General features: G+C 41.4%; 3 protein-coding genes across 7 annotated transcripts in view; 1 reads left to right on the forward strand and 2 right to left on the reverse strand.

Moving 5' to 3' along the window:
- Nucleotides 1–15752, reverse strand: part of LOC5578803 (furin-like protease 1) — an 826626-nt gene that overhangs the window by 590199 nt on the left and 220675 nt on the right. The gene's annotated exons all lie outside the window — the stretch shown is intronic.
- LOC5575436 (transcription factor Adf-1) lies at nucleotides 4738–6034 on the forward strand. Its single transcript, XM_001661901.2, has 3 exons — nucleotides 4738–5072; nucleotides 5143–5305; nucleotides 5572–6034. The coding sequence occupies exons 1-3, from the start codon at nucleotides 4934–4936 to the stop codon at nucleotides 5999–6001; spliced, it is 732 nt and encodes a 243-aa protein (XP_001661951.1). The 5' UTR covers nucleotides 4738–4933; the 3' UTR covers nucleotides 6002–6034.
- Nucleotides 11100–15176, reverse strand: LOC110679435 (protein ALP1-like). Its single transcript, XM_021854006.1, has 2 exons — nucleotides 14541–15176; nucleotides 11100–12086 (listed from the first exon to the last, which is right to left on the reverse strand). The coding sequence occupies exons 1-2, from the start codon at nucleotides 14648–14650 to the stop codon at nucleotides 11162–11164; spliced, it is 1035 nt and encodes a 344-aa protein (XP_021709698.1). The 5' UTR covers nucleotides 14651–15176; the 3' UTR covers nucleotides 11100–11161.

Here is a 15752-nt window from a genome sequence, read left to right on the forward strand (position 1 = left end):
TTTTTATTTCATGCGCAATGTATGTAAATGCATAATAATGAAGACAGAGGGCCAAGAAGATGAGACAAGATTTATGATTGTAACTCTGTGTGAGTCATAGATTTTTTGTTGCTCTTATGTCGGTGCTGGTGCTTTGTTCAAACAAGCTGTTCCAAATCTGAAGAAAAGTGTTTTTATTGTATCACCTACTGGCAGACTCAAGTGGGCTGGTCACTCGATATGAATGCCTAAGAAAAAAGATTGGTCTTTAGTTGAGATACTGGTGGAGATTATTGGTCTCATAAAACGTTGTCAATGTACAACCAATGACCATTCTGAAGTAAATAAGCGCGTACCCGAATCATTAGTAGTTGGTGAGATTTGGGAAAATATCGACGAAAATGGAGCTCTGGAATGTAATTGGTGTGGAGTTGACATGCTATTCAAATGACTAAAGCAACAGACACGATAATATTTACAAAAAAATACAAATTTTAATGGTATTGAAAAATGTTGCCAAAAACGGATCCATTTTGTTGCCAAAATCGGGGGGTGCCAAAATCGGAGCATGCCAAAAACGGAGCATGCCAAAAACGGAATCCCACTGTAGCGCTCAAACCGTTGATTCTAGCGATATAAATTGTTCGGAGAAGTTTCTTGGTATATAAAAGCGCAACTTTTGACTAAAAAAATTTTGTGATCAATCCACCTAGCAGTGAGATAGAAAAACTATTTTTTCAAAACATTTAGATAGACATATGGTGTCTTCGGCAAAGTTGTAGAATTGGCAATTTGAAACAACTTTGTGGAAGACACAATTTTTCTATCTCTTATACTTTTTGAGATATGTGCCGTTGTATGTGAATGACCCCAAAAAACCATATTTTTTATCATAACTTTTTTCCAAGATTTTTAACATTTTTTGTGTTTTCTACAAAGTTGTTTGTCATAGAAAAACCCGTGTTTTTGCTGAACATTTCATCACCCTATCTTTTAAAGTAACAAAGTTATTCATGATTTACTCTTTTTTCAAGGGGTAGTTTAGGCCTCTTTAACTGGCTTCGGCGCAAAATGGCGCAGACAACTCTTACAAATCATGAAAGTACCATATCTCCCCTTTCGGCAGTTGATAAAAACTTTTGTCTATAAACGTCTTTGCATGGGTTTTTGCTATCAAACAAATAAGGCTTATTAAAACGAATTCGACTAATAATTCTTTTACTTTAAGAGATAGAGAGGTGCAATGTTCAGCAAAACCACGCGTTTTAAGATGTTTAACAACTTTGTAGAAGACATGAAAAATGTTAAAACTTTAAATAAAAAGTTAAAAACGAAATTGATTTTAAATGATTTTTTTCATACAAATTTGTGTACTTTAAGTTAAAAAATTCGTAACTCCAACAGTCAGAGTCACTCACTTACAAAACCGTACACAAATTTGAACTAATTTTTCAAGTACCTCCATTCAGCGGGGCTTTCGGATCGGTGGAAGGGAATTCCACCGAGAAGAGTTGATGTAGAACAATATTTCACTTTTGGCTAGACTCGTCAAGGGCTCTCCCTAGCTACTGATTGTGTGACGAGATTGATGGAAAGTGTTACCAGTCAGTCGATGGAGGTTTTCGCTGGTATCTGAAGCGAGACATCACCGTAATTGGTTCAATTTCTTCGTCTAGAGTGGTTTTAATAAACACGGTGGTAAAATTGATGGGTCTGCATTGTTGTGAGCTTGTAATAAGAAGAAATTAATTGAAACTTTAAATGAAGTTTGGAAAATCTACTTGCCGAATTGGAAGAAAAAATCTCCCAGAAGCTGGAAAAGCTTATCCCAGAAGCTGGAAAAGCTTCTCAAAGAAGCTGAAAAAGCTTCTGTCAGAAGCTGGAAAAGCTTCTCTCTGAAGCTGGAAAAGCTTATCCCAGAAAACGGAAAAGCTTCTCAAAGAAGCTGGAAAAGCTACTCCCAGATGCTGGAAAAGCTACTCCCAGATGCTGGACAAGGTTCTTTCAGAAGCTGGAAAAGCTTCTCTCAGAAGCTGGAAAAACTTCTTCCAGAAGCTGGAAAAACTTCTTCCAGAAGCGAGAAAAGCTTCTTCCAGAAGCTGAGAAAGCTTCTCTCTGAAGATGGAAAAGCTTCTCCGAGAAAACTGGAAAAGCTTCTCCAAGGCGCTGGAAAAGCTTCTCCCAGAAGCTGGAAGAGCTCTTCCCAGAACCTGGAAAAGCATCTTTCAGAAGCTAATATAGCTTCTTAAGGTGAAACATCTCGGAATCCAAAGATGGCCGGCACAATGGCCTACTCCCCCTACTCACGTTTTCAAAGGAAATAGTTGGCAAACATCCCTGATCTTCTTATTTTAAGCTTTCTGTTAGTGCACAAATCCAAAATAGAAAGTGCACTTTTGTGGGATGCTTTCTTCGCGAGAATTGTGCCTTTGAAGTTTTAGTGCAATCTAAGAAGTTGATTCCAACCTGTTTCACCTTAAAGAAGTTTGAAAACTTCTTTCGAAAGCTTGGGAAAGCTTCGCCCAGAAGCTCGAAAAAGCTTATCTCAGAAGCTTCTCATAGAAGCTGGGAAAAGTTATTCTCAGAAGCTTGGAAATGCTTTTCTCTGAAGCTGGGAGAAGCTTCTTCCAGAGGTTTGGAGAAGCTTTTTCCAGAAGCTAGCAAAGCTTATCCCAGAAGCTGGACAAGCTTCTACCAGAGCTGGAAAAGCTTCTCTTAGAAGCTTGAAAAGCCTCTCTCAGGAGTGTTAAAAAGTTTCTCTCAAAAGCTCAAAAAACATTCAGATTCTTGTAAAACCTTCTCCCAAATTCTTGGAAAAAAAATCTATAGTTTAGACTAAAGTCTAATAGTCTTGAAGTTCTCGATCTATAGAATATTTAGTTCAAATTTTTTACAAAAGTTTTTCACAGTATTATTGTAACATGGTTCCGATTGATCGATTGGCACTTCAAATTCCGACAACATTCACTTTGTTGCCATCACGAATCCCCAAAACTCAAAATCCACATCAACGTTTATCTTCCTCGCCAAACTCGAATAAAAACGCACTTCTCCGCAGAGAGGAATTGAATTGTATGTCACTGTTCGATTGCAAATGCATTTTCAATGAGACGCGAGTCCCTGTTCAACTCGTCACCACCGTATCCGACCGACCCGATATGCAACTTCAAAATTCATCTGCATAAAATTCACGTTTCCCACATGCACAAACTCTTCATTCCTCGGAGAGCTGTGTCATTTTTTGCCCCTCCCCGCCGAATGCGTTCGAACCCGACCCACGATGATCTTTCCCATCGAGGAGCAGCCGAAGCAGAAGGCTTCAGCACAGCTATCGATGTCAAACCAGGTCGCTTTTCCGAGCGCCATCTCACGTTGAATTCATTTAGCATACAACAACGGTGCCGGTGGTGGCAAAAAGGCGACATTCTATCCAAGTGCTACAAAAACTCCGTCTCTCTCTCTGAATCGACTGTGAGTGCCGTATTCCAATCTACAAACACCTACGGAGCCAAACGGGGAAAGAATGCAAATTTTCCACATCATTGTTATTTGCTATCAAGAGGCCCAACCTGCCGCGGCACTGCATTCCTCTTTCCCTTAACCTTCTGTCTGTGCGAAAAAAATTAGCTTGTCTGTGCCTTGGGGTCATTTTGATCCCAAATACAATTCTTAGAAACAGTTTTGTACAATATTCTACATACTTCAGTCAAGATTTGCAACCGGGATAGAGCTGCTTTATTAAACATTGCACATTGGTCCCAAAGCCATATCTAGGAAGACAAAAATGGTTTTGCTTACGCCGTCAGTTTTAGATGCATGGTGTCTTTGGGAAAGTTTCTCCATATTTTTTAGATTTCTTTTTTCAGTGATGTGAAATTAGGGGTCCCGCGTGGGTTAGGAGATCAGAATAATAACTTTTTTGCTTATGCATTTGTTGCATCTTTCTAATGATATCAAAAGTTTTAAGAATCGTTTGCGTCTTTCAGAGATATCAACATTTGAAAATAATCAAAAACAATCGAAAAAATGATTGTTTTCAAATGTTGAGAGATAGGTATCAGAGAATCAAAGAAAGCCACAAACGTATCTTAAATCTTTTGGTAGCATTAGAAATATATTTTTTTGTTTATGGTGAGAAAACTGTGAGAATGTTTTTTTGTTAGAAGAGATTAAGGAGAAGTAGGCCGTCATTGAAATTTGTACGCGTCGTTGATGATTGTTGGTAATTTATCTCACGATTTCGAATCATAGAAAATCACTTGGTTTTGCACTGACACACCTGAAAAAGTATCAGCATACTTTATGTATGTTAGCGCGTACAGTGACACTGTTTCAAGTCAATTTAAATTATCAAGGCTGAAATTTATCACTTTGAAATACAAGCAGAAATGTCATCATTGTTGCCAAAACGAATGACGGGCTACTTAGCCATAAATGGATTTTGAAAAAAAAAAAGTTTTTGAACAAAACACGTCTATAACTTGAAAATTAATCGGAACAGCTTTTTGGTGGCTTCAGCAAAAATGTATACAATTGCTTTGGGATATATTTACCGTAAATCAAAACCTATATGGAAAAAAGAGTCAAAACAAATATTTTGACTAGAAACTAACCAAACTAACTGTAGGGGATGCGAATAGGAATTAAATAAACATGTTGGGGAACTGTGGATAAAATGAACAGGTTTGAGTTTTATGGTAATTATGTTACAGAACCTATGCAAAACATAGCACCATCCTTAATTCTCAGCCACAATGGTCCGTCAGCGTCGACTTCACCGTCAGCTTTAACTGACAGCTAAGTTTAAAGCAATGATATTCAATGCAGCAACCCACAATGATGCGTTGCGTCAAACGCACGCATGTACTAAAAACGCTGACGCTGTGCTAAACTTTGAAAATCTTCAAACTTGACGCATCAGCCAACGCGTGAAGGAAGATTCAAAATAAAAAAAATGGCTAGTTTTGAAGAGAAGTTAATTGTTCTAGTAAAAGAGTACCCATGTCTGTACTCAAAGGGCTCAAAAGAGTACCGAAACGCACAAAAAAAAGAGCACATTTGGATGCACATTGCGGGGCAGCTAAATAAAACAGGTAACTATTAAATGTTGTATTTTACTGTATAAATTGAAACATCAATCTTAAAATAACCTTTGTTTTTCAGCTGAGCAAGTAAAAGCCCGCTGGAGGAGCCTCCGGGATCGTTTTGGCAGTTTGAAACGCAAACTGGCGGAAGATTCACGATCGGGAGCTGGGGGTAGCTCGAGTCCGGGATGGCCGCTGTATAAGGAACTATTGTTCCTTGGCGCACATATGGAAGCAAGACCGTGAGTATTACATATTACAGGGTAAATGATACATCTTGGGCATCTGGCTATATTTTGGACCTTTGCTTATATTATGTTTGTTTTGATGCCTAAAATTCAGCAAAAAGAGATAATTCGAAGACATTGCTTTGTATTATTCATATTTTTCCTAAATTTTATGTGTCAATTTGCACATAATATAGCCAAATGTCCAAAGTATATTTAGAACTCCAAAATTCCTTATTTGACCTATTCAGTGCTTAAAGTCAGCAATGTTCTTTTTTCAGATCATGTTCCAACTACGCTGCTCCTGGTTCTTCCGGTTCTTCCCAGTCTTGTTCTCAGGCCAACTCAGAAGTTGATGCTGCGGAACAGGAGGAAGACGGCGAGGAGAATATGCTTGACACCAGCGCTACCACTCCTGTCGGAAGCACACCATCAGGGCATCGTCAGCGCCGCCGGAAACTTGACGACGGCGTAGAAATGCAAATGCAAAGCATCCTTGCGTCCGTACAAGAGCGGGTCGATGGATGGGGAGCGAAGCGACCGAGGCACGAGCGGTTTGCATCGTACTTGGCAGCGCAAATGGAACAGCTTCCGCTGCAGGTGGCCCGATCGCTAGAAGTTGAGTTCATCGGAAAGGTGAATAGCCTCATTGATGAGTGCGAGGCGCTTCAATACGAACCAAGCGATGAAAATTCAGTTCAAGACAACTAATGATCTAAAAATTTCCGATTACATATTTTCTTTTTTTACGTTAAAAAATATATATAAATATATATAAAAAAGCATAACTTCAACAATATTTTTTAATTAAACTTGCAGAGATCCAGAAAATCTCTTTTCATTCTGGTGCAACTCAGTTCATTACCCAAGTTATTGTATCCGATTGTGTTGGGGTACATTTATTCATTCATTGTCCAAGGAATTCCTTCAGGGATTCCTCCAGGAATTCTTTCAGGGATTCCTCCAGGAAATCCTTCAGGGATTCCTCCAGGAAATCCTTCAGGGATTCCTCCAGGAATTCTTTCAAGGAATTCGTCCAGGAATTCCTTTAGGGATTCCTCCAGGAATTCCTTCAGGGATTCCTCCAGGAATTCCTTCAGGGATTCTTCCAGGAATTCCTTCAGGGATTCCTCCAGAAATTCCTTCAGGGATTCCTCCAGGAATTCCTTCAGGGATGCCTCCAGGAATTCTTTCAGGGATTTTTCCAGGAATTCTTTTCGGAATTCCTTCAGAAATATAAGGGATTCCTCCAGGGATTCTTTTCGGGATTCCTTCAGGAATATCTTCAGGGATTCCTCCAGGAATTCTTGCAGAGATTCCTCCAGGAATTCTTTCAGGGATTCCTCCAGGAATTCCTTCAGGGATTCCTTTAGGGATTCGTCCAGGAATTCCTTTAGCGATTAGTCCAGGAATTCCTTTAAGGATTCCTTTAGAGATTCCTACAGGAATTTCTTTAGGGATTCCTCAATGAATTCCTTTAAGGATTCCTCCCGAAATATCTTCGGGGATTCCTACAGGAATTCTTTCAGGGATTCCTCCAAGAATTCTTTAAGGGATTCCTTTAGGGATTCGTCCAGGAATTCCTTTAGGGATTCCTCCAGGAATTCCTTTAAGGATTCCTTTAGAGATTCCTGCAGGAATTTCTTTAGGGATTTCTCCAGGAATTCCTTTAGAGATTCCTCCAGGAATTCATTTAGAGATTCCTCCAGGAATTCCTTTAGGGATTCCTCCAGGAATATCTTCAGGGATTCCTCCAGGAATATCTTCAGGGATTTCTCCAGGAATTCTTTCAGGGATTCCTCCAGGAATTCCTTCAGGGATTCCTACAGAAATATCTTCGGGGATTCCTTCAGGGATTCTTCCAGGAATTCCTTTAGGGATTCCTCCAGGAATTCCTTTGAGGATTCCTTCAGGGATTCCTGCTGAATTCCTTTAAGGATTCCTTCAGGGATTCCTGCTGAATTCCTTCAGGGATTCCTGCTGAATTCCTTCATGGATTCCTGCTGAATTCCTTCAGGGATTCCTGCTGAATTCCTTTAGAGATTCTTTCAGGAATCCCTTTAGGGATTCCTCCAGGAATTCCTTTAGGGATTCCTCCAGGAATATCTTCAGGGATTCCTCCAGGAATATCTTCAGGGATTTCTCCAGGAATTCTTTCAGGGATTCCTCCAGGAATTCCTTCAGGGATTCCTCCAGAAATATCTTCGGGGATTCTTCCAGGAATTCCTTTAGGGATTCATCCAGGAATTCCTTTAGGGATTCCTCCAGGAATTCCTTTAAGGATTCCTTCAGGGATTCCTGCTGAATTCCTTTAAGGATTCCTTCAGGGATTCCTGCTGAATTCCTTTAGAGATTCTTTCAGGAATCCCTTTAGGGATTACTCCAGGAATTCCTTTAGGGATTCCTCCAGGAATATCTTCAGGGATTCCTCCAAGAATTCTTTAAGGGATTCCTTTAGGGATTCGTCCAGGAATTCCTTTAGGGATTCCTCCAGGAATTCCTTTAAGGATTCCTTTAGAGATTCCTGCAGGAATTTCTTTAGGGATTTCTCCAGGAATTCCTTTAGAGATTCCTCCAGGAATTCATTTAGAGATTCCTCCAGGAATTCCTTTAGGGATTCCTCCAGGAATATCTTCAGGGATTCCTCCAGGAATATCTTCAGGGATTTCTCCAGGAATTCTTTCAGGGATTCCTCCAGGAATTCCTTCAGGGATTCCTACAGAAATATCTTCGGGGATTCCTTCAGGGATTCTTCCAGGAATTCCTTTAGGGATTCCTCCAGGAATTCCTTTGAGGATTCCTTCAGGGATTCCTGCTGAATTCCTTTAAGGATTCCTTCAGGGATTCCTGCTGAATTCCTTCAGGGATTCCTGCTGAATTCCTTCAGGGATTCCTGCTGAATTCCTTCAGGGATTCCTGCTGAATTCCTTTAGAGATTCTTTCAGGAATCCCTTTAGGGATTCCTCCAGGAATTCCTTTAGGGATTCCTCCAGGAATATCTTCAGGGATTCCTCCAGGAATATCTTCAGGGATTTCTCCAGGAATTCTTTCAGGGATTCCTCCAGGAATTCCTTCAGGGATTCCTCCAGAAATATCTTCGGGGATTCTTCCAGGAATTCCTTTAGGGATTCATCCAGGAATTCCTTTAGGGATTCCTCCAGGAATTCCTTTAAGGATTCCTTCAGGGATTCCTGCTGAATTCCTTTAAGGATTCCTTCAGGGATTCCTGCTGAATTCCTTCAGGGATTCCTGCTGAATTCCTTTAGAGATTCTTTCAGGAATCCCTTTAGGGATTACTCCAGGAATTCCTTTAGGGATTCCTCCAGGAATATCTTCAGGGATTCCTCCAGGAATTTCTTCAGGGATTCCTCCAAGAATATCTTCTGGGATTTCCCCAGGAATTCCTTTAGAGATTCCTCCAGGATTCCTCAAGGAATTCCTTTAAGGATTTCTTCAGAAATTGCTTTAACGATTCCTACAGGAATATCTTCAGGGATCCCTCCAAGAATTCCTCTAGGGATTCCTCCAGGAATTCCTTTAAGGATTCCTTCAGGGAATCGTCCAGGAATTGCTTCAGGGATTCCTGGAGGAATTATTTCAGGGATTCCTTCAGGAATTCCTTAAGGGATTCCTTTAGCGATTCGTCCAGGAATTTCTTTAGGGATTCCTACAGGAATTCCTTCAGGGATTCCGCCTGGAGTTCCTTCAGGGATTTCTCCAGGAATTCCTTCAGGGATTCCTTTAGGGATTCGTCCAGGAATTCCTTTAAGGATTCCTTTAGAGATTCCTGCAGGAATTTTTTTAGGGATTCCTCAATGAATTCCTTTAATGATTCCTGCAGGAATTCCTTTAGGGATTCCTCCAGGAATATCTTCAGTGATTCCTCCAGGAATTTCTTCATGGATTCCTCCAAGAATATCTTCAGGGATTCCTACAGGAATTCCTTCAGGGATTCCTCTAGGGATTGGTCCAGGAATTCCTTTAGGGATTCCTAAAGGCAGTCCTTTAAGGATTCCTTTAGAGATTCCTTTTGGGATTCATCCAGGGATTCCTTTTGGGGTTCATCCAGGAATTCCTTTAGGGATTCCTCAAGGAATTCCTTTAGGGATTCTTCCAGGAATATTTCTGGCATTCCTCCAGGAATTTCTTCAGGGATTGCTCCAAGAATATCTTCAGGGATTCCTCCAAGAATTCCTTCAGGGATTCCGCCTGCAGTTCCTTCAGGGATTCCTCCAGGAATTCCTTTAGAGATTCCTCCAGGATTCCTTTTAGGGATTCCTCAAGGATTCCCTTTAGGGATTCCTCAAGGATTCCCTTTAGGGATTCTTAAAGGAATTCCTTTAAGGATTCCTCAAGGATTTCTTCAGAAATTCCTTTAAGGATTCCTACAGGAATATCTTCAGGGATTCCTCCATGAATTCCTCTAGGGATTCCTCCAGGAATTTCTCTAGGGATTCCTCCAGGAATTCCTTTAAGGATTCCTCCAGGGATTCGTCAAGGAAGTGCTTCAGGGATTCCTGGAGGAATTCCTTAAGGGATTCCTATAGGAATTCGTCCAGGAATTCTTTTAGGGATTCCTCCAGGAATTTCTTTAAGGATTCCCTCAGGGATTCCTTTAGGAATTCCTTTAGAGATTCCTCAGGAATTCCTTTAGGGATTCATCCAGGAATCCCTTTAGGGATTCCTCCAGGAATATCTTCAGGGATTCCTCCTTGAATATCTTTAGGGATTCCTCCAGAATTTCTTCCGGGATTGCTCCAGGAATTCCTTCAGGGATTTCTCCTGGAGTTCCTTCAGGGATTCCTCCAGGAATTCGTTTAGAGATTCCTCCAAGAATTTCTTCAGTGATTCGTCCTGGAGTTCCTTTAAGCCTGATTTGCTGCTGAACAGGAATCGCTAAAGAAATTTCTCGCCGATTCCTTGAAGAAATTTTCTACAGCGGCTTCCGTTTGAACTGACATCTCTTTTCAACTGCGTACTGCGATCAGAAAAAAGCGCTTCCTTGATCGATTCCTTGCAGGAATTTCCCATGCATCAAGATAGGCCAAGAAATTACTTGTCAGTAGCGAATCAGGCTTTAGGGATTCCTCAAGTAATTCCTTTAAGGATTCCTCAAGGAATTTCTTTAGGGATTCCTTCAGAAATTCATTTAGGGATTCCTCCAGGAATTCCTTCAGAGATTCCTCCAGGAATTCCTTCAGAGATTCCTCCAGGAATTCCTTCAGGGATTTCTCCAGGAATTCCTTAAGGGATTCCTTTAGGGATTCCTCCAGGAATTCCTTTAGGGATTCCTCCAGGAATATCATCAGGGATTCCTCCAGGAATTTCTTCAGGGATTCCTCCAAGAATATCTTCAGGGATTCCTCCAGTGATTCCTCCAGGAATTGCTCCAGTGATTCCTCCAGGAATTCCTTCAGGAATTCCTCCAGAAATTCTTACAGAGATTTCTTTAGGGATTCGTCCAGGAATTCCTTTAAGGATTTCTTCAGGGATTCCTCCAGGAATTTGTTTAGGAATTCCTTCAGGGATTCTTTCAGGAATTCCTTCAGGGATTCCTCCAGGAATTTCTGTAGGGATGCCTCCAGGAATTCCTTCAGGGATTCCTTCAGAATTTCGAACCAAACAAAGTACTCAAACATTCTTGACTGTCCTTACAAATTTACCAGCAACAGCCACAAATAATCATTTACAAATCAGTTATTTTAATAGGTTTTTATGGAAGAAATTCAACAGTATTTTCAGAGTTGCGCGATTTGTTTTATTTATTTTCTAAAAAGCACTGATCGCTTAAATTTACATCAATTTTCAGTAAATTCAAGTACAGATTTTACACAACACGGTTTTTAGAAGAAGTTTGTAACGATTTTTCTTTCAGTTGATTGGATGCTCTAACACATATTTTGCCAAAATATCGCGATTTTGAAAGGCTGATCGTCCGGCATTGTTTCCTCTGTGGATGGACGCCGCAGGAATGCTTCTCAACGGATCGACCAGCGTACGCCATTCACCCGGTTCAATGATGTTTCCGTCATTGTCCACATGGTCCACAAAACCTGGTGGACAATATTCGGTGGCAGAATGACGTTTAACGAAATTATGTAAAATAACACACGCTTTTACAATTTTTTCAGCTGAATCAGGAAGCATGAAAAGCGTATTTTTCAATATTCTCCACCTAGCGACAAGAATGCCAAAGCTATTCTCAATGGTTCTTCTAGCTCTTGATAAGCGTTTGTTGAACGTTTCTTGCACGACGGATAAGTTAATTCCAGGATACGGGCGGAGTAGGTTATTTTTTAGAGGGAATGCCGCATCGCCGACAACAAAATGAGGCAGTATTTCGTTTGATCCAGGCAATTCACAGGGATTCGGAAAGTTGAGCATATTATTGACTAGTCGCCTCCCAAATTCCGAATAAGCAAATATGCCGCCATCGCTGTTACCGCCGTAGCCTCCAATATCTACCGCGATGAAATTGTACTTTGCGTCACAAACACCCAACAGATTGATTGAATGAAAATGCTTGTAATTATAGTATAACGATCCGCTGTTTGGCGGACATTGTATGGCAACATGTTTGCCATCGATGGCTCCGCAGCAGTGTGGAAAATTCCACATTTCATAAAATTCACGGCTGTAGTCGTTCCATCGACTTTCATCCACTTCTGGCATGTATTCCTCCACTAAAGAATCCCATAGTGCTTCACAAACTTCCAGTGTAATCATTCGGACCGTAGACACGCCCATACGAAATAGCCTTGAAATGACGTATACAGAGGACCCGTGAGCAAGGTACCTGGAAATATACAAAATATAGAATTATTATTTCATATCTGTAGTTTACTTTGAGTTAACTCGAATAGCTTAATAAAGGTTAGAGTGAAGGTACATCGAAACTACAACTGGTATTTGAAGATCATGTGGAAAACCAAATAGCGTTGTACCGAAAACCACTTTATCAGGAAGACTGAGCTATGTTCATATATCAAATAAACGTAAAACATTCTGTGTTTAATGATTGTGCGAAACGGTAGTAGTTACCAAATTGATTCAGTTACTCACACTAATGTGTGCGTAGTTGCCACCTTTCTGCGTAGGCAGCGCAACTAATGGTGTCTGGTTATCTGAATTCCCTGAAGGAATTCTTGTAGAGATACCTGAAGGAATTTCTGTAGGAATCCCTGAAGGAATTCCTGGAGAAATCCCTGAAGGAATTCCTGGAGGAACCCCTGGAAGAATCCCTGGAGGAATCCCTGGAGAGATCCCTGGAAGAATCCTTGGAGGAATCCCTCTGAAGAATCCCTGGACGAATCCCTGAAAGAATCCTTGACAGAATTCCTGGAGGAATCCCTGGAGGAATCAATGGAAGAATCTCTGGAGGAATCCCTGGAAGAATCCTTGGAGGAATCCCTGGAGGAATCTCTGGAAGAATCCCTTGAGCAATCCCTGGAGGAATCCCTAGAAGAATCCCTGGAGGAATCCCTGGAAAATCCCTGGAGAAGTCCCTGGAACAATCCCTGAAAGAATCCTTGGAGGAATCCCTAGAAGAATCCCTGAAGAATCCCTGGAGGAATCCCTGGAGGAATCTCTGGAAGAATCCCTTGAGCAATCCCTGGAAAAATCCCTGGAGGAATCCCTGGAGAAATCTCTGGAAAAATCCCTCGAAAAAACACTAAATGAATCCCTGGAGGAATCTCTGAACGAATTCCTGGAGAAATTCCTGGAAGAATCCCTGGAGGAGTCCCTGGAACATTCACTGGAAGAATCCCTGGAGGAGTCCCTGGAACATTCCCTGGAAGAATCTCTGGAAGAATCCCTGGAGGAATCCCTGTAGGAAGCCCTGAAAGAATCCCTGGAGGAATCCCTGTAGGAATCCCTGAAAGAATCCCTGTAGGAAGCCCTGAAAGAATCCCTGGAGGAATCCCTGGAACAATCCCTGAAAGAATCCATGGAAGAATCATTGGAAGAATCCCTGGAAGAATCCTTGGAGGAATCCCTCTGCAGAATCCCTGGAGGAATCCCTGGAAAATCCCTGGAGAAGTCCCTGGAACAATCCCTGAAAGAATCCTTGGAGGAATCCCTAGAAGAATCCCTGGAGGAATCCCTGAAGAATCCCTGGAGGAATCCCTGGAGGAATCTCTGGAAGAATCCCTTGAGCAATCCCTGGAAAAATCCCTGGAGGAATCCCTGGAAGAATCCCTGGAGAAATCTCTGGAAAAATCCCTCGAAAAAACACTAAATGAATCCCTGGAGGAATCTCTGAACGAATTCCTGGAGAAATTCCTGGAAGAATCCCTGGAGGAGTCCCTGGAACATTCACTGGAAGAATCCTTGGAGGAATCCCTGGAGGAATCCTTGAAACAATCCCTGGAGGAATCCCTGGAGGAATCCCTAGAAGATTCGCTGGAAGAATCCTTGCAACAATCCCTGGAGGAATCCCTAGAAGAATCCCTGGAACAATCCCTGGAAGAATCCCTGGAGGAATCCCTGGAACAATCCCTGGAAGAATCCCTAGAAGAATCACTGGAATAATCCCTGGAGAAATCCCTGGAAAAATCCCTGGAACAATCCCTGGAAGAACCCTGGAATAATCCTTGTAAAAATCCCTGGAACAATCCCTGGAGGAATTCCTGGAGAAATTCCTGGAAGAATCCCTAGAGGAATCCTTGGAGGAATCCCTAGAAGAATCCCTGGAGGAATCCCTGAAGAATCCCTGGAGGAATCCCTGGAGGAATCTCTGGAAGAATCCCTTGAGCAATCCCTGGAAAAATCCCTGGAGGAATCCCTGGAAGAATCCCTGGAAGAATCCCTGGAAGAATCCCTGAAAGAATCCCTGGAGGAATCCCTGTAGGAAGCCCTGAAAGAATCCCTGGAGGAATCCCTGTAGGAAGCCCTGAAAGAATCCCTGGAGGAATCTCTGGAAAAATCCCTCGAAGAAACACTAAATGAATCTCTGGAGGAATCCATGAAGGAATTCCTGGAGGAATCCCTGAACGAATTCCTGAAGGAATTCCTGGAGGAATCCCTGAACGAATTCCTGAAGGAATTCCTGGAGGAATCCCTGAACGAACTCCTGGAGGAATCACTGGAGGAATCTCGGAGGATTTCAGAAAAAGTTTATCAAAAAATAGAAAAATTGTTGAAGGCAACCATGGAAACGGATTCAATTTCAACTTAATCGAGCAGAATCCAACCAACTTCAGCATTGCTTTCTCGCATTCTACGAATCTATATGAAAATATGTACTTACATTAAAGTCATGAACAGCCTACATTCTGCGGAAATCGGTTTCCGGAAGGAAAATTTCTGCAACTTTGATCCAACTTTACTCATTAGTAAACCAAAGCATTCCGGACTCATACGGACGGATTTAAAAAAGTATTCCGGATCTCGACTTCTCAATAAGTGAAAATCGGTTTCGAAAAATCCTTTTTTCTCTCGCTGTTCATTGGCAGGCCGAATCCACCACCTAAAAACAGAAATGTTACGCCGACAAAAATAAAAAAAAATCTGATGATACTTTACTCACCTGCGAGCAGCTCTGCGGGGATATTCACGAGAATTAACAACCGTTCTCAAGTCGTTTAATACGGAGACGACCTCCAGAATTTCCGCTGCTTCGCTGAAGTATTTCATTTTTTAAAACAAAACTTCGGATTCCGCTAGAAATGCAGTCAACGTCAAAAGTTCAACTCCGAGGAAAAAGTGATCACAACTTGATGTAGGTAAACAAGTCTACGATGAGAATGACGCAATTCAACAATAACAAAAACGCACGACGCAACGCAGTATTGTGTGCATGTGTTGCATTAACGCATCCGTCAACGTTTTTAGTACATTGACGGATGCGTTAACGCTGAAGTCGAAGTCGAAGTTGACGGACCATTGTGGCCCCGCTTTAAGAAACTATTTCGACAACTTAGGACGATCTAGAACTGTCAAAAGCTGGAAAAGTAAACAAAAACAAAATACGCCTCTCCAATTTTTCATATGATGTAAGTTTTCACTAGTGGAAGTTATGGTTTTTATGACTGAAACCATCAAAAATTGAGTGAACTGCGTACTAAACCATATCTTTCAAGTATTTATAATAAGTATGTAGACCGCAATTGAAAGCACTTTTACCTTCTTAATTTTCAAAACAAATGATTTGAAGATGTTGACTCCAGGGTAAAATGAACTACTCGAGATGGGTGTAATATGAACACCAGGGCAGGGCAAGTACTACCGAAGTTGGCGAACAAAAATTCAAAGACAGTAGTGTAAGGAGTTGAGCGAAGAACAATTATTTTAAAAGTTTTAACAGTGATGAAAGATTGCTCTATAAACGGACTCTCGGTTATTTTACGAGGAATTCGGTTTTTCCAACCAACCCTATGATGAAGTCGGTGATAAATTGCTACCATTTCGACATACTAGGCAGAAGGTTATGCGTACCGTAATCCGGAATAACATTGATCAG

This window comes from Aedes aegypti, chromosome 3 (genome assembly GCF_002204515.2).
Source record: "Aedes aegypti strain LVP_AGWG chromosome 3, AaegL5.0 Primary Assembly, whole genome shotgun sequence".
Classification (NCBI taxonomy): Eukaryota; Metazoa; Arthropoda; class Insecta; order Diptera; family Culicidae; genus Aedes; species Aedes aegypti.